At 42.1% G+C, this 19,427-nt stretch overlaps 1 protein-coding gene across 6 annotated transcripts in view; it reads right to left on the reverse strand.

Annotated features, from left to right (window-relative positions):
* LOC136679154 (E3 ubiquitin-protein ligase Arkadia-like) overlaps nt 1-19,427 on the reverse strand; it is a 49,355-nt gene that overhangs the window by 3,085 nt on the left and 26,843 nt on the right. The window contains exons 4-13 of one of the 6 annotated variants that reach the window (XM_066657494.1): nt 12,937-13,091; nt 8,903-9,103; nt 8,079-8,410; nt 5,286-5,538; nt 3,090-3,459; nt 2,808-2,933; nt 2,134-2,251; nt 1,653-1,733; nt 1,323-1,418; nt 955-1,041 (exon numbers count right to left, since the gene is read on the reverse strand). In XM_066657494.1, the coding sequence (XP_066513591.1) occupies nt 955-1,041; nt 1,323-1,418; nt 1,653-1,733; nt 2,134-2,251; nt 2,808-2,933; nt 3,090-3,459; nt 5,286-5,538; nt 8,079-8,410; nt 8,903-9,103; nt 12,937-13,091 (1,819 nt within the window). Of the gene's footprint in view, nt 1-954; nt 1,042-1,322; nt 1,419-1,652; nt 1,734-2,133; nt 2,252-2,807; nt 2,934-3,089; nt 3,460-5,285; nt 5,539-8,078; nt 8,414-8,902; nt 9,104-12,936; nt 13,092-19,427 lie in introns of all 6 variants that reach the window. The other 5 variants (XM_066657495.1, XM_066657493.1, XM_066657497.1 and 2 more) reach the window with 5 other exon arrangements.

Here is a 19,427-nt window from a genome sequence, read left to right on the forward strand (position 1 = left end):
TTTTTTAATAATTATGTGCAAAATTTCACACAGGCTTATGGCAATCTCAGTTCTTAAGATGAGTGTAAAAAAAAACACCCTCAGTGCAAAACATGACATCTTGGTAAGTGTAATTGTCTTAAATCTAGTCAATATATTATTAAATTGTGGTAAGGGAATCTCTTGAAAATGAATAAACTATCGCTTCTTAAACAGAAGCTGTTATCGTCTTCAAATGAAATATTTTAATTACGTAAATATACACTTAAAAACAGTAATAATATCGATACAATCACATAGTGGGAAAGGTTTCACACTGAGCATATTTAAGATGCCTCTACTGGCCAGTATATCATGCTTGCAGAACAAAAATATACATTGTAGTTTGTCCTTTGGGGCGCCCCACACACACACACACACACACACACACACACACACACATATATACACATATATACACATATATACACATATATACACACACACACACACACACACACACATACACAGACATATATACATACACACACACACACACACACACAGTACTGTGCAAAAGACTTAGGCATCAGAGAAAATTACTTATAAAGCAACATTTGTGGGCCTTCATTGTTTCTAATAAATATTACGTCTGTAGTTAGAGAAAACCTTGCTGCTACCTGTTATTTTTGCCTTCTGTCAAGTTCAACAGACTCAACGCACATTTCTTGGATGCTTAAATCATTTGCACAATACGGCACAAGAAAGCAACCCACTCTTTCACCACCAATTACACAGCATTTAAAATTAATTTATTCTACATTGTTAACTAAAAATATCAAACATGGTCTTTCACAAACAACTACTTTTGTAGTCAACTATACATAGCCTTACTGGCCTTTTATAAACCAGTTTCTACCCCACACCTAACATCTACATTATATAGATTATATAGAGATGAGTCTTTCCAGTTTAAACTGATCACTGATTTCTCACCGAGTTTGAGGGTAGGTGCCTATCTTTCCCAATAGATGCCCATGCTTCGGGGGATAACTGTTCGTCAATGTCTCTCTCCACCACCTTCTGTATTGGGCGGCAGGGTTTGGTGTTACTATTATTCAGGTATGTGTAATGCATTTTTGTAATCTATATGGAACCATCATTTATGTTCCTGCTATAAATGAGTGACTCTAAATCAGTTGTCTAATTGTAGAGTGTGTGCAGTGCTGTGAAAGCTGCAGGGGGAGCTCCTGTGCGTTTTCTCCACTCTCTGCACATATGCTGCTTTTGTTATAAAGGCTAAAACCGTTATGACACACTCCTTGTTGTCTTACACGCAAGAGGAGGAGGATGTGTGCTCTCACCTTCTTGTACTTGTGCGGGTAAGTGCACCTCTCTATGGTTCCCTGAGAGGCTCCTCGATTCACCGTCCCCAAACGCTCCTCTAAATGCAGCAGGTCCTGGGAAGCACAAGAAATATACTGATGTTTTACAACCAACTCACCCCACCCCCCCACATTCAAATCATTATCAAATCCCTTTCTGTTTTATTGCACAAATGTGGTATTCGTTCATCTTTATTAAGACTTACATTACAATTACTCTGCTTGTTTTAGAGAGCTCTGAGTTAGAAAAAATGTATATAAAAAAGCATTTGTTCTATTGCTAACTGCCCTCACTGAGCTAAATCATACCTCGTAGGTTCGGCCAAAACCAGTCATTCTCGATGAGATGTAGCGAATGTGCGGATAGGTGACCTCAGACATACCAGTGTGCTGCGACAGAAAAAGAGCAAAACAAGACACTATAATATCTATTTGATATCAAAACAACACTTGTGTTAGCGTGCTGTGTGTGAAAATCCTGAAAAAGAAACCGATATGGTTTCATGATTATTTACAGTAAAACAACCATTTTTAAATCCTGTAGTATGTCAAATTTAATTATTTTCACTTCTGAAATGTCTGATGAGTGTTATAAACGGTGATGCATAATTCATGAGGCCTAATAATCCACCCTTGAAATAACAGATGTCGTTAATAGGTGGGGGGTTGGGCCAGCAGTCATTAAATTGAGCGATACCTGAACCCACACCAGTCCCTCATTACTGATGCTAATGTATGCTAATGTATATGACGATAGCTGAAAGTGGGCACTGAAAGAGTTGCTACTCACCATCAGCTGGATGGGAAAGTGGTGCAGTCTGGGTGGGGGGTGGTAGTGGGGCAGATGGGGGAGCAGATGCCCTGAAGGGTATGGAGCTACAGTCACGCCGGCCTCTATGCCCAGCTCCCTGTAACACAGACAAAACAGCAACATCAGACACCAACAAATGAGGGGTGCCACAATACTCGCATTAATATTCATTTTTCCTTTTTGATATGGGTTTTCAAAACAGCATAAACCACAGATTGAATGCATTCATTTTAAGGCAATGATTTGTTATATCAAAATGCTGAGGATTTCCATGGTATTCTCAATAGAGATAAAATATTAAAGCAAGAACATACTGTGATTCGCTGATTTACTTTGGTCCAGTATTCATCTTTTACTACGTTTTTATTAAGTACTATTTTATGCTGTGGTGCAGATAGAAACGTGTGCGCCATTACACCCCTAACAGCAAAAATCCCAAACTAATTGTGTATAGAAAAGAGGGGCTCAAAACTGCAGCAGAACAGAACCAAAAATAAAAATCATTTGCTCAGAGCTTTACCACATTTAGCTCCAGAGAAACATAATTCTACTACAGTCAGCAAAACTGTTAATTAAAGGGTTTGCTCTGAGCACTATAACGGGCCTTGAGAGACATATTAATGCAGTTTCTGCTGTGCTGAAATTGTGCGTACCATGTGGTCCTCTGGTCAGTCTGCCGTGGGTGGGAGGACATGGTCTGGGGGACGTGGATGTGGTGTCCATGGCCATAGTTGGGGTGCATTCTGTGAGGGTGAGGGGGAGGTCTCTCATGTGCTCGACTGCAGTAAAAACAGCAACAGAATAAGTATAATGCATAAAGTATTAAAACACATTAAATAAGAACAGCAAGCTCGATTTTAAAGGGGCCATATCATTATAAATTAAAACGTGGACGTGCCATTTAACCCCCATGACAACAGTTTGCTATTACTCACGTTGGGTGCTGCATCATCCTGCGCCTCTGGACCTCCATCCTTTGCAAGATCTCGTGCTGGTGGAGTCTTTGGACAGGATTGGGGCCGAGGACGGGCAAGTGATGGGACAGGGCCTGGTGCTCAGGGGCCAGGTGCTGTGGTAGAGGGCCGCTGGAGCCCGGAAGATGGTGGGGAGGGAGAGAAGGAGCAGGGGCAGGGGCTACGGCGTGTCCGGGGCCATGAGAGGGCAGCGGGGTGTGGAATGGGAGGACGGAGTGAGGGATGACGTAATCGCCCTGTGGAGGAGGCTGAGGAGGAGGAGGGGGGTTACCGTGAGAGTGAGGACAAGAGGAGGAGGACTGGTGGTGCAAGGAGCGCGCTAGAGGACCGTCTGTAAACCAAGAGAGAAGAGGGGAGAGGTTATTCATGATTAAATGAAATATTTCAGATACAGCTGTAGGCAAAGGTTTGGCCACCCCTGGAAAAATTATTCTTGACTGATTTTTGTAAGTGGACATGTGTTAACACCTACACAACACCGAGTTTTAAATAATGATCTAAAACGTAGGATATAAACTGGACCATCACTTTGGCTCAGTCTATATTTAGGGTTTTGTATTTTCCCTAGTTATTACTCCATAACTACGCAGTAATTATGCATTAAAATGTGCAGAATTGTGTTCTTTGTTGAGAATGTACGTGAAGAAACTGTGTTAATGCAGTTTTCGCCAAACCATCACTTTATATCTCAAGAACTGAAACTGTTACAAAAAAATAAGTTGGCGATATCGAAAGCAGCCTTTCTGGGCACTCCACACCTCCATCAGCAATGCGGGAGAGTTGGAGAGTCTGTCTATTTTCTATCACACTGCCATGCATGAATTCTCAGGAGTGGAAATGATTTGCTGATTGCTGAGGTGCCAGTGGGAGAGAAGAGGAGAGGGGGAAAGAGTGAGGAAGGGAGAGAGAGAGAGAGACACACACACAGACAGAGAGAGAATATTAAGGAAGCAAAAGAGAAAAGAAGACAGACAAGGAGTGAGATAGAGAGGGAAAGATGGGAAAATGGGAAAGTCAGGGAGGTTAGGCCAGAGAAAGGGATGCAGAGGGAGAGTGAAAGAGGAAGATAAAGGTAGATAAAGTGAAATAAAGAAAACCAAATGATAAAAAGAGAAAAAAAGGAGGCAAGTATGGGAGGAGGGTATGGGGAGATAGGGGGAATGAGGTTGGGGTACAGGCAGAGAAAGAGGGAAAAGACAAAGGCAGGAGTGAAAGAGGAATAGAGGGAGGAGAAAGAGATAGACCAATGACAGGAGACAAAGAAAGAAACAAGGGAGGAAAAGCAAAGAGGAGAGAGAGAGAAAAAATATTAAGGAAACAAAAGAGAAAAGAAGACAGACAAGGAGTGAGATAGAGTGGGAAAATGGTAAAGTCAGGGAGGTTAGGCCAGAGAAAGAGACTGAAAATGGGATGCAGAGGGAGAGTGTAAGAGGAAGAGAGAGAGAGAGAGAGAGAGAGAGAGAGAGAGAGAGAGAACAGATAGGTAAAGTGAAATAAGAAATAAGAAAACCAAATTATTGGGAAAAAAAGGAGGCAAGGGTGGGAGGAGAGTAAGGGGAATGAGGTTGGGGTACAGGCAGAGAAAGAGGGAAAAGACTAAGGCAGGAGTGAAAGAGGAATAGAGGGAGGAGAAAGAGATAGACTGATGACAGGAGACAAAGAAAGAAACAAGGGAAGAAAAGCAGAGAGAGAGAGAATGGAAACCGGGAAAGATGAAGCAAGAGAGACAGACAGAAAGAACTCAAATGAGAAGAACAGGCAGGTGCACCAGTGCACAGGAATTACCCCTCTAAACACAGGCCCACCAGGGAGGCTGCCACACTCATTCACATTCTACACGTCTCTGTTCTGAGGACAAGCAGCAATTAAAGTCGACTGCTGGGCATAAGCTACCTGCAGCACTTAACACATTAAACATTGGGTGCTCCACCTAATTACCATCAGCGATAGAGTTTGGTCACCAGTGTATATTTCACCAGTTTTACACATCATTCAGGAAAACAAATGACAGAAAGATAACACACAGGTATCCTCACTTGATCATATTACCGTCAAAACACCACATTCACTTCATTAGTTCATCTCTCCTCGGGTAGACACCAATAAAATATAAGCCTACAGAGGGTTATTTACATACACCGAAACGACTGTGCTTACAGGAGGGGTGAATGTAGTGTCTGCAGGACGAAAGCTGAGGCTGGGGTTGGGGCTGAGGCTGGGCCACCATTGCTGGGCTAAAGGAATCCACGGCGCTTGGCTGGCTGGGCCCCGGTGCATTCTGGGAAACATAGGGAGGCCGCGATGTGGAGCCAGGGCAGCAGGGGTCAAATGCAGAGGAGCTGCCGAAACTGGCGCCACTGGAGCCATTACTGCGGACAGCACTGCTACTGAGGTCAACCGGCAGTGTCTGCTGAGAGAGGGAGGGAGAGCGAGAGAGTGAGATTGAGAGACAGATGATATTTAGTGTTTCAATTATTGTTAGCAAGAGAAGGAGATGCATAGTGAGAGGAGAGGGAGGGAAAGAGAAGGGGGCGGGGCAGAGAGAGAGAGAGAAAACACGAGGACGGGGGAAGGAAACAAAAGAAATGCATAAACATAGCAGTAAAACCTAGAGTAGCATGTTTTGACTTTTAGCAATACAAAAAAAAAGCATGTTGGGGAAAATAAAAAAGAGAAATCAACCCAAAATGGGTGCATGGTCACAGATTTGGAATCTCTCCATAAGGCAGGCCATATCTAATCCTATTTAACGCTTTGATGAATAAAACATGACCTGGTACACCTCATCCAAGAGCCTCCTGTCTGTGCATATCTGATCGCTAGCTAAAGGCTCTGACTGCTCTCGGCCCACATCATCAAAAGCCACCAGAGTTCGCCTAATGCATTCAACATGGAAACGACATCCTTTACTCGCAAACGCTGACGGCTTCTTTTCCATCTCTTTGCCCCAAACTCTCCTTGCATTATTGAACACAGTGTGTGTGTATATGTGGAAACAAAGAAGGAAAAACACTGCAAAAAAATCCTTGAAGGACAGTGACATAAACAATCCTCATTAGTCATGAACACACACACACTCCCCTTTGATTATAATATAATTCAGCAGCTCCAGCAATTAGCTCCATGTGAATTATTTAGAGCTCAGCTATGCTGCAAGGGTGGCTTCAAACAAAAGCCACATTTTTTTGTGTTCCCCACCCCACCTAAAAACGGGAAACAAATTCAAAGGTGCTTTGTTTTTTTCCCCCCTTTTCATCATCCAAACATAAAGGGCATTTCAGAACTTCAAATGGAAACATATCTCCATTCATTTCTCAGGAGAGCACATGGTGCTTATTTCAAAAAGTACTGTAAATAGTAGACACAGCAATACATCGCAGTCACCCCTCAATCGTGAATGTTTACCACAACAATGCTGCCATTTAGAGCTTCTAAAGACGTTCAGATGTAAATAAAAACAAACAAAACTTTAAAAGAATTATGCTTAGTAGTTGTGAACGCAAGTAGAGATACTGTGAAAACAGTAAATATTAGCAATTATTAAAAGTTTAGAATCAAACATCACAATCATTTCTTGTTGTGTTCAATGATAAAACATTTGAATATTAATAAGAATATGACAATAAAGTCATAAGACAATCAAAATATCAATTTAAAGAATGAGGAAAAATCAATTCTAAAGTTTGAATCCTCCCAGAAATTCTCAAACATCCAGTATAAACCACTCCAGGACCCGTTAATGCAGGAAAAATAAATGTTTAATACCCATAAATTCAGAAATGTTAGACAAGAAGATGCTGACAAATGTTGGCCATATAGGGTAAATCGACCTAATAAAACCTATTATTTTCTGTTACATCTTAATCATGAAGAAGTAATATGATTAAAGGCAAAGCAGCAGCTCTATGAAAGTGTCAAACAAATAAATACAGTGGTTGAGGTCCTAACTTGTGTTTATTGAGAGTCAGAAAACATGTTATTTCTTACTAATTCAAGGAATAAGGTTTAAAAGACCGTTGGTCCCCCCCCACAACGGTGTTGGGAAACTCTAATAGGCGTCTTGCCTGTGACGTAGACGGTGGACAACAACTCTAGAAGCTGCACTTAATTTAATGTAAAATGACGAAAAGGTGTGTTGTTTTTGGCTGCAATCATTCAATGTACAGTGGGACATCTGTGCACAAACGGCCCAAAGATCCCAAAATATCCAGAAAATGGACTAAATTTGTCCACTTTAAACGGACACTTTGGAAAGGACCATCCGCTCACTGCGTTATCTGTAGCTCATTTCACTGGCGCTTTTCCAACAATATGGGCATGTAAGGACACCAAAGGTGAAAGGTGTTGAAGAGCCTCTGTAACATGGAGGTAAACAGGGTAAGGACACTCACTTCGCCTGTTTTAGTTGGTGTTAGTTAGCGTTAGCTTGACTCGCTAAACTCGGTGGCTCAGATTATACTCGGCTACGTAGCTGCATTACGGAGGTTTATAGTGTCGGATGAATTCGAGTTCGACTTCGATCACATTTACAAGAATAACGGTACCTCTACATTTGAGTTTAGCTTATTGCTAGGCTATTGTCATGAATAATGTTGGTTATTTAGCTAGATACTGTCATAACAGTCAGTCATAACGGTGTTTTACCGCGGCATTGTTCAGCTGTTGTCCACCAGTGACGTCACGGTCGCGTTCAAGAATTTCCGTAGCGAGCTCGGGTTTTTCCGTCAATTTAATAAAATTGTCAGTTTTAAAGCAAATTAAGCTGCTATTTTCATTTTAATTCATACTTATATCTGTCAGTAACTACAATAATGTCAAATATTCATGGAGATCCATTAAGTGGTGCTTAGCCTTCAAATACTGTAAAAGCTAACTACAGGTAAACGGATGAAACCATTCAAAACTTCTAAATGTTATTTTTGAATGAGTAGAGCGATGGTAAGGTGGTACCTGGTCGTGATACTGTCCGCCGCTGCTGCTGACTGCTCCACAGGGTGCAGGCACGGCGGTGGGGCGCTCCAAGGGGCAGCTGGGCTCAGGGAAGGCCAGGGAGGAGGGCGTGGGGCCTGTGTGGTGGTGATGGTGGTGGAAGTGGTGCGAGTGGTTGTGCGAGTGCTGAGCTGTGGGCTGCTGAGGGCCAGGCTGAAGGCAGCCTGAGTGAGAGTGTCCAAGGGAGACATGTCCTGAGGACGGTCCGCTGCAGGGAGAGTGCTGAGGGCAACAGGACGGCAGCCGAGGCATCGCTACACCTCCACCCTCATTCGACGGGCCTCTTCTACCGTCTTCTGGGAGCAAAGACCAGACAGAACACTCATAAACACTTAAACAAGGACACGGTGAAGAGTCATTGATGCCAAGGTCAATAGCAGCCTCTTGCGGAGCAGCCCCGACATGTGTGCGAGCATGTGAGAAATAACTCACTCTTCTTTGACTGTGTGAGTGAGTAACAGGCAGTTCCATGAGGCCCTTCACATCTTGTTTTACTAAACAAGGTGAAAAAATAAGCTTATTCTGTTTAATGAATGAGCATTAATCGGAGATCTTACAGGTTAAGAACCACCTCTCTTAAAATCTTCTCTTAAATGACACCACACACATACAACACATACAAAACACATTTTAGCTGATTGACACGGGTCAAATGACCAACGAGGGGAGTAAACTTATGTTCAAACTCCTGCTTTAACCGGTTTAGCTGAAGGAATATTTTTCACCAGGATTCATTACACTAGCTCTAAACAGCCCCATGTCTAGCCCGTAGTTCCCCTCCTCACCCTCTGCGACAGTGGTGTTGGTGGCGCTGGGTCCTGGAGCCTCCAGTGTGCTGTCAGGGACCATGGTGGGGCCATTTCCTGAGGGCCCTGGGGCCTCCAGCGACTCTGAGGTAGAGGCATGAAGCGAGGAGGATGAAGAGATGGAGGAGCTGGCAAGCTGAGAGTGGAGGCTGTCAGAAGTGGTTGGCACAACTGAGAGATCTGAGAAAAACAAACAGAGTATAAGAATGTCTGATTTTACACCTCTGATTTGTGAGAGAGACTGTGTTCCGGTTTTTGGAGGCTCTCGTGATAAAACGAAACGTAAAAGTCCATGTTTCAAAAAGTAAAACAATTGTTTTTATTTCCTGAAGTTCAGGTGAAGGCATTTGTGACTCAAGAAATGAACGTCCTAATTACGCAATAATACACAAGACAGGGTGCTATAACGTGAGACGTTGGACCCGTCCAGGATTTCTGAACTTTGGTTCTCTCCAGCGAGCTGCTCCGTATTCACACCAAATTCGTTGGGAAACAAGGCCGCATTATTCAGAGCTGCCCTCTGTCCAAATCCGGATATAAACGCATCAAGTGAATAAAACGTCACGGTTTAACCATTCAGCGGATTCAGATAGTGATATATATCAAACACTAAACAATGCCAAGTTCTCTCTGTTTAAGTTAAAAGTGAGGATTTTGGAGCATCGCTCCTCGACTCCTGGAGTTAAACACAATCACAGAAACCACACAGACGTAGACAATTACTTTTTATTTATTTTCCCCATTTTCTTTTGTTTACAAGTCAGAAAGCAGATAACGGTCCACTGCACCACAACCCTTTACTCTGTTCAACATAACGTGCACGAAAAGAAAACCGGATTGCCGTGGGGTGAAAAAGTCCAGGCACAGCTCTGTCTTGTAAGCGCTGGCGTCGTTGCTACATCACATGTATTTTGCGGAGTGATACCTGAAGAGCTTCAGTTAGAGTGCCATTATCGTGTACTATTGGCACTCCTGGAACGTCTCTCAGCCAATCACGTTGCAGAGACGGAACTAAACGTGGTATAATTTATAATATTTATAAACTGGAATCAGCATTATTTCAAATTCCCTTAACACATGGTCCCTACCAGAACAAAACCTTGTATCCTCAAAATGGTCTTAGATAACTAACTTTAACTTTTAACTTCAGTTAACGCAACAGGATTTTTGCTCAGAATAATTATGCATCATTTCATTGGCCATTTGGTCATGAAATTTGCATAAAATATCATGAGCTGGCTCTTTTTTTTGTATCATGTTAAAAAAATGAAAACATAATTTATCCCCGCCACTAAAATACATAGGCATTAAATATAGAACATATTATTGTATATAAATATGCACCCATATATGTGATTTATAGGGGACATATATATGACCTAATGTCCTGACAGTGTATAAAAAAACAAATGGGTGTGTAGAAGCATGCTAGAGTCTTGCTTCAGTGGCCGTGCGGCCCAGGAGGATTGCTGCTCATTAACATTCCAGAGTGAGCATCCCATCTGCTTTTCATATTCACAAATTAATTTCTCTCCCCCCTCAAAAGAAATGCAAATGCAGCCATATCTGCAAGCTCTCTGCTCACATTCCTCACAGCTACCAGATAAAAAAATAAATAAAAATACTTTCAACCTGAAATAAAATCTAAGTGATGTAAATTAGTTTTCTTTTAAAAACCTTAGAAACACATGGCAGAGGAGGATAGCTAACACACACACATTCTCTCTCTCTCTCTCACACACACACACACATTCACATACATACATATATACAGACAAAACCACCTTTATCCAGAGTGGCAGTTTAATTGGTTTCAATAGCACAGCTCATTGTGTCTCTGAGAGCTTGCATAACAGACTTCATTATGCTGCCTCCAAATGAAATTAGGAATACACACAATTATACACAGAGAACATCAAAATAAAGGCTTTGGATGCTGTGCACACCAGCCTGCGAGTGACACTGCAGCTGCGAAGGCTATTTATACCCCGGCGCTTGATTAAAAGATATAGATTAATCATTATTAATGGTGCCTGCGCGCAAGCAAGCGGCTTGGAGTGTATGAATGGTCATGACTGAACAACACTAATTGAATTTTCCAGGCTCATTCTTCCTCCCCCTCACTTACTCTCCTCTGTTTTTCTCTATCACAGACGCTTCGAGGTGAGGCCTGTATCTCAGGGAAGAGAAGCTTGAAGTGCTTGTAGCAAAAACTGAGTAGATTTGATGTGACATCTAATATTTCCCCAAACCCACGCAGTGTTGAACTGGATGATCCAACAGTCATCCACAGACGCTAAATCACACGCCCGGAGAGCCTCATTACGGGACTGTGCGATGAAGACGACTCTAATCTAACACTGACGGGGTGGGGGTGAGAAAAGTGTGCTTGTGGTAAATTTAGAAAAATTACACAAGGAGTTATAGAGAATATTCACTCGGAGTGGAGTCCCAGGCCAGCTGAAAACTGTCTGTATCTGAATAAAAGTTCCCACAAATACTACTAGGTCTGGGACTACTTACCAATTACCGAATTAAATTAATAGGCAGGATGTATCTTGCAATGTTTAGTCAAAGAGAATTATACACAAACCTCCAAAACTGGCAAACATTCAGAAACAGGCAGTGTTTGGCAAAGAAAATCCGGGTGTCTATGCTTTCAACACTATCACAATTACGAATATACGGGTGAGTGGAGTTCATGAAGGTGAGCGGAGTTCTGCTCTTATCCTACAGTTTCTTCTCGTTTGTCATTTAATTTGTGTGCTAACATGCAAAACTGGCTGGTCGACTCGAGAAATTTTTTTCCTAAGCATAAGCAGGCATGAAAACAGCATGCGACCTGACAAAGATCAGTGTCTATCTCTGACTAAGCAGCAGAGTAATGAGGCTGCACTTCGAGAAGAGAAAGGAGGATGTTTAATCGAGAGAAAGGATTAAGATTGCAGAAGACAGGTGGTGTGTATGCGTTTTTGTAGGGATAAAAGAATTAGCATGGTATCGCATATATGGTCAATGAGTGAACAAAGATGTAGTGTAGGTATGTTACTGTAATTCATCGCCCTCTTTTTATCTGCTGTATTTGTTGTGTAACACCCTTCTTGTGTTTTGCTGCATCAGTTGTGTCAGGTGCTGTGCACAATAGTGTCACTACACTCTGTTACTCTGAGGCTGCATTCATCTTATAGACGCACAAATATAATGTAATACAAGAGAATTGGACATAAATCCACGGACTAGTTTGGAAAAGTAGGTTTAGCAAATTATGCAAATGAGCTCCAAGTGGGCGGGGCTTAATTGTGAATAATCAAATTTTGATTTTTCAGAAGATTTCGTCTCTACGCCTCAGTGTAGGAGATATGGACCTAAACGCTTTTGCTTTGCTATAGCGCCACCATTAGGCCGATCTGTGTCATTTTTGTTGTCCACCGAGATGCACACAGGCTACATCTACCCTCCAAGTGGGGTGTCTGTATGACCTATGGTCTCTTCCGCACAATGGGAAGATAAGAAGGAGAAGGAAGAAGAAGGAGGAGGAGGAGGAAGAGGAAGAAGAAGAAAGAAGGAGGAAGAAAAGGAAGAAATAAGGAGGAGGAAGAAAGAAGAGGAAGAAGAAGAAGACCAGTACAAAAGCAATAGGGTTCTACGCACTACGATATATTCATATCACCAGACAGTGTTTTTGAAACAACTGAAACCTGTGTTTGAATTTGACTGATATTAAACAATGAAGAAGCTAGTGTCATTTGGACTGCAAAGTCCTCCAAGACTTCTGACCTGTCCTGTGGCGTTCATTTAAAAAGAAGCAGTGGCTGGCTTCACACATCTCTGAGAATGTGTTGTGTATTAGTGTGATTTACAAATCCATATCAGACTGGAATGTTGCAGTTGACCGTCATACAGAATAAGCATACAACGTGGACAAAGACGTTTGTGTTCTTTGGGTGTAGTGAGAGGCTTTCTGCTATTGTACAAGTCAAAAGTTGCATTTAGACAAGTAGGTGAGTCCTTACCATCCTCGTCCACAGTGAGGTCCACCACCTCGCTGGCGCTCTGTCTGAGAGGCTGGATGACAGTGGAGAGACGGTGACGCCCTCTACCTTCCTGGGCCCGACTCTGAGAGCAGCTCGGGCCCCAGTGCATCCTGCCATGCCCCACCGAGCGAGGCCTGTCACAAACAGACACAGATCAAACAAGTTATTGATGTATTTCTGGGTCAAAAATAAACATACAATCATATGCAAAATTCACATTCTCCTCATGAAACGACAGGTTCTGTTTATTTTCTAATAGAAATGAAGGTTTTCTACAGACAATATATAATAAATTGCAATAGAAGAGCGGTCTAAGCATTGACCCTACAATTGGCAGATCTCAGGTTAGATCTCTGCTCATGCCTTGGCCATCAGAGGCCCGGTGTCCTGTGCTATAAGGCTCCCACATTCTCCCCTGCAAAATGCTAACCAGCACAGGCATTTGTCAGCTAGCATGACAGATGTGGGCAGATGGCACTCTCCTTCGGTGTGTTGAGCGACACAGCAGAGCAACATTACATGCAGCTCGAAAAGAGGCGGTGGTAGGCTACATATATCTCAGAGAAAGCATGTGCAGACTTTCACCCTCCCAGCTAAGAGCACTGGGGAGTTCCTGCTAACTGGTTGAAATCTGCAATGATTAAAAAGGAGAGAAAATTTGGCAAAAAAAACTTGAGAATAAATCTATATTTTAATAAAGATTTTCTTTAATCATTATTTTTTCTGATAAATCAACGACTACTGATGTGCAGACTGACCAATTAAATGTTTATTGACCAATAACGGTAGCTCTACAGTCAGACCGTCCAATCAGAAGACTTTAGGCTACTTCACCACGCCCCCTTCTCACTCAAGCGAACCAATCGGAGTAGGGGAGGGCGGGACTAGTCTGTGAAACGCTTCTCGAAGTTCTATGTAAGATCTAGAAAAACAAAATCCCGGACTTTTGTGAAATTCCGAACTGACATTTATATAAACATTGATAAAGTGACATTTGATAAAGTCTAAAAAGAGAGGACATGTCCGGGTAAAAGAGGACGTCTGGTCACCCTAATTATCCTCTCTGACTAAGCCTTAGAATTTATGTATTTAATGCAGAAGATGATTCCAGTCTGAACAGCATTTTAGCTGCAGAACTGACACAAGCTCCACTTCAGCAGCTGCTAGAATGTTCACAGTCAGAATGTAAATAAGAGCCAGCTGACACAGGAGCCAGAGCTGCCATCAGAAACACACACACAGACAGACAGACACACACACTATAATTTAAGGCAAGGCAACAGCATCATATACAGAATACGTAAACTTTCTTTGGAAGAGCAGATCATGTATTGCATTAAGGCTTTACTTTAAGATAGATTCAGTCTTTAGAATTTTCTGTTAAAGATTTTTGTAAATTGAATGCATCTATTTAATAATTCCACTTCCCAGCACACACTGTAATGAGTATGATCAGTGTGCTCACTGTATACCATGGCATAATTCTTCTGTACCCTGTTCCCCTATCCTCTTACTGCCGTCAACTCACACATGAAAATATAAAACATAACCTGACTTCTGCATTTTCCTTTGGGACCAATAAACACATGCAGCTTAAATTAAGTGTAAATATTATTAAAGATATATATTTAACTCCCACAAAACACCCTTACATTGCTTCTAGATTGTTTGTGTAATGGCCATAGCCTCTCCATTGTTGTTAACATAGGGACCGATTTTTGCAAAACAATTAACATTAGAAATACACACTTTTTTAAAAAAAATCTAAATTTGACATAAAGACACAGAAATATTCAAAAATACTTTTAGGAAATCACTATGCAGCTATAATGTACTTCAAACAGTGTGGCTATTATCACAAAAATACTCTTTTTTGTAGGTCTCTGCCGTCTTAATATATTTGAAAAAGCAGAGCTGATGGCAAATGAACCACTAGAATAAAAAAAAAAAAAAACACTGGACAGAAAATAAAGTGTTGGAGTGAATGTAAACACGAGAGAACAAGGCAGGAGAGGGAGAGGGAAAGACAAAGAGAGAGAGGGAACAGCCGAGTCTCAGTCTAGCTAGTGACATCACCCATCACCCACCTCAGCTCAGATCACATGACTCAGCACGTGAGCCCCACTCTCCTATGTCAGGTAATAGAGAAAACCCATCCTTTATCTCCCTCTCCCTGTCTCTCTGGTTTGTGGAAAAACAGAAAAAGCTTTGGGATTTACAGCTCATTAAAAATCAGAAAGCAATCTGCAGGGATCAATAAGTACATACCTGCTTTAATGTCGGCCTGTCCTTTCTTGCTTTTCATCAATCTACCTGGCCACCCCTCTCCAACTCTCTCAATCAATTTTTCTTTCAAACCCACTACCTGGATGTCCTTTTCTTTCAATCCGTCCTTCCTGAATTTCACATACGCAACTATCTATTCTTTCTTTCAAATTCTACATGGATTACCCACCACAAATCTTTCCACACAGTATACCTCCCCTGTCCCTATCCATTCCCTTTCAGCGTCTTCATTATTTTTTTTAATCAATCTATTTTTCCGATCTGCTTTTATCAGTCTCTCATGACACAAAAAAGGCTATATGGCAAATGTCCAAAATTCCCAGTCAATTCTGAGGAATTATGGGGGTACTCTGGGAATTCGGCGAACCTGCGGTGGGACTGAATCCATAGGAATGACCCAGTGGCACAGAGTGCCGTAAAGCAGGGAGTGCAGTCATGGAGAGTGTGTAACTCAGGAAGGGCTTTAGGGGCAGCAGGATCCCCGCCTGGAGACCCAGGATGGCCCCTGCCTCCCAACACTCCTGCCCTGCCCCGTAGCCACAGATTGCATCATTAATACATCAAAACAAAATGATTACCAACAAGTGCGCTGGGCCTCTGGGAACTCTCTTGGGATCAGCAACATACAAAGGGTTCACTAACCAGCAAACAGTCAACTGAAAACAATATTAGCACCACCAAGCCTCAAATGACTGGTGGACAGGAGCACAAAATGACTGAGACTGGACTTTTAAAATTAAAGAGAAGAAAGCATTTTGAGTAATCAAGTGCACGTTTTGACAATTAATGATGGCACTGCTGTTACAAAAAAATGGGCTTACTAAATATGAATACACGATTAAAAAAATAAGAAAAAAAACTAATTCAATCAATTTTTTAGAAAAAAATAAATAAATAAATAAACCAACATAATATTAGCAGCCGGAGATTAACTGGTATATTTTTGAGCCTGATGAGAAGGTCTGAGGGATGAAGGCTCACTCTTCAGATCGGCAAACACCTAAACTAATGCTGGAGGCAACAAACAGAACATCAATTACGTGTATTTCTAAACAAAATGGTGGGACAAATGAGTAAGGAGATTTAGTCTGTGCATATCCCCTGCTTATACTTCTGTTGGCAGCATTTTTTTTTCATCTCTCAGAGTATGTGCTTTAATTAAGTAACTGTAAGTATAAAAGTACACTGTGTGGCACGTTTGGCAGATGGCACTCTCCTTTGGTGTGTTGAGCGACACAGCAGAGTAACATTACACGCAGCTCGAAAAGAGGCTGAGGCTGGCTTCATGTGTCTCAGAGAAAGCATGTGCTGGCTTTTAGCCGCAGAACTGACACAAGCTCGTCAACATAGCACAACTCGTCAGTACTGTCGGAGTTGCTATTAAACGGGGCTGTAAAAGGTGCCAATACAACAAACCTGAGAAATCAACTGTGGCTCCACCACTGAAGTTCGCTGAACTTGGGAAGGCAACGGCATCAACAGATCCTTCCCGGAAGGCTATTCCGGAGGCTGTAGGGCGAGTATCTTGGGCTACATTCACACAACAGGTAAAAGTATACCGAATCTGATTTCGTGACCAGATTTTTTGTTCAGCTGTTCACACTGTCTATATAATATGACCAATACCTGACATAACAGGGCGGCACGGTGTTGCAGCAGGTAGTGTCGCAGTCACACAGCTCCAGGTGACTGTCTGTGAGGAGTGTGGTGTGTTCTCCCCGTGTCTGCGTGGGTTTCCTCCGGGTGACTGTCTGTGAGAATTGTGGTGTCTTCTCTCTGCGTCTGCGTGGGTTTCCTCCGGGTGACTGTCTGTGAGGAGTGTGGTGTGTTCTCCCCGTGTCCGCGTGGGTTTCCTCCGGGTGACTGTCTGTGAGGAGTGTGGTGTGTTCTCCCCGTGTCCGCGTGGGTTTCCTCCGGGTGACTGTCTGTGAGGAGTGTGGTGTGTTCTCTCTGCGTCTGCGTGGGTTTCCTCCAGGTGCTCTGGTTTCCTCCCACAGTCCAAAAACACACGTTGATAGGTGGATTGGCGACTCAGAAGTGCCCATAGGTGAGAGTGTGTGAGTGAATGTGTGAGTATGTGTTGCCCTGTGAAGGACTGGTGTATTCCCTGAATTGGATAAGCGGTTACAGATAATGGATGGATGGATCTGACAAAGAACGATGCTTCAGGCGCTGACCAGAAGGAAATGTCTGTGTTTCACACAAAGAACTTTCTAAAGACTCTATAGAATATTAAAACGGGAACTGATATTTTTTTCTCTAAGCACAAATTTACCAGGTCTCTCACAAACACGAGTCTCAAAAAGAAGGCGATGAGCACAGACATAATGAGTTTAATATTTCCAGAAGCCACATTTATACAGCTTCATACCGACATGAATAATATCAAACTGATATAGAACGACTAAAAAAAGAAGGTCTTCTATTGTTTGTTTTATTAAAAAAACCCACCTTTATACAAATTTCCTTGTATTTTATTTTCTCATAAATGAGAGGTAGGACCCTGGTTTCAGGAGTTTCACAGGTTTTTCGTTTCCCAGTATTTTTTACAAAACGGAAACCCTTTGATCCTGGCCATTTCCACCTCCTAAACACAATTAAAATAAAAATGCTTTGGACCTTAGTCTGTAGTCAGTGGTCGGAGTGATGTAAAAGTTACATGAATTGCGACCTGGCCGTTCAGACAGAGTCGAATTTCCACAGATGGACATGGGTCATGTGAAAGTGGCCCAAATCTGGTATGAAATGTCAGATTCAATGCGATTTGTGCTGTTCACACTGCCACATGATCCACACATCCGTGCCACATATGACTGGGCCTCTTTACCTGCTGTGTGAACGTAGCCATAGTAGTCCTTGCCCAGAATATGCCAAGCCAGTAAATAACACACATTTAAGCCATAGTACATTTAATTTAATTTTTTGCTTATTTTGAGAATTTGCAAATATCGTTTTCAAGCATAGAATTTTAATTAAAAACAGGACAAGGGTCAAATATCTTTTGTTCAAATATCTGTTCAATAAACTGAATAAGTTCTTTCCATAATAGTGTGTGTACATTATTATGCTATCATTAAGTGTACAGGTCCATTCTAAAACTGGGGATTTAAAAAAGACTAAATTAAATCGCAATTACTTTTATGACAATTTATCGTCTGCAAATTTCATGATTGCGACATTATATTTTATATATAGGCCACTGTAATTTTCTGTTTAATAACACAAGCCCTCAACTATGCTGTCACCTCAACACAGGGTACAATACTGAAGGATCAAGGCCTCCTCAACAGATCACTGACCACAATCTAAAGAACATCAGCTTGAACAAAAACGTCCACTGCAGTCCACAGCACACTGGACGCAACCTGAGAAAAATCTTTACAGAAAACCTTGACTTATGAGTGAATCAACTTACGAATTTTCTAAGATACGAGCCGTTGCTTGGTCAACTGTTAATATTAAGATTAATAGCATTTCAATTCATTTTAATGGGGAAATTTAATTTGATATACGAGCAAACTGAGTTACGAGCTCCGTCACAGAATGAATTATACTCGTAAGTCAAGGTATTACTGTATTTATATGGCATGGACTAAGAACTGAAAATGTACGGAGATGATCGTGCTCCAAAACAGCCACCTGAATCACCAAAAGGACAGAGCAGACTTAAGCTACTTAATGCAGGGTTACTGTGGGCTGCAGTCATTAGCATCATAATTTTTGCTATGCAAATACTTTATGCAATCAGGCAAGGTTTGGAGTTACTGATCTGCATTCACTCAGACACACACACGCATACATTTCCTGCTATCTCACTGCTCCAATATCACACAGGGATCTGATGAGAATAGCATGAATACCTAAGACTGAGATCCTGCTTTCTAACTGGCTCATGTCATTGTCTGCCACAGCAGCGTTGCTAAGATCCCAGAGAGATGACACCACCTCCTGGGAGGAGCTCCTAATTACCCACAAGTAGGCCTGGGATTATTTTGTAAATACCTGTTTACCACCATGGTCTTCTGAGGCCTCTGTGAGAGTGGAAAACTGTAAACACAGGCACTGGGGGAGCATCCTGGGTGGCAGAGTGGAAGGAACATAACCTTGACATGCAACTGCAGCGGTGAAGAAATAGTCGCCTGCTGCGCTCTACTTTGATCAAAACTGGCGGTCCACTACCAAGA

This window comes from Hoplias malabaricus, chromosome Y (genome assembly GCF_029633855.1).
Source record: "Hoplias malabaricus isolate fHopMal1 chromosome Y, fHopMal1.hap1, whole genome shotgun sequence".
Taxonomy (NCBI): Eukaryota; Metazoa; Chordata; class Actinopteri; order Characiformes; family Erythrinidae; genus Hoplias; species Hoplias malabaricus.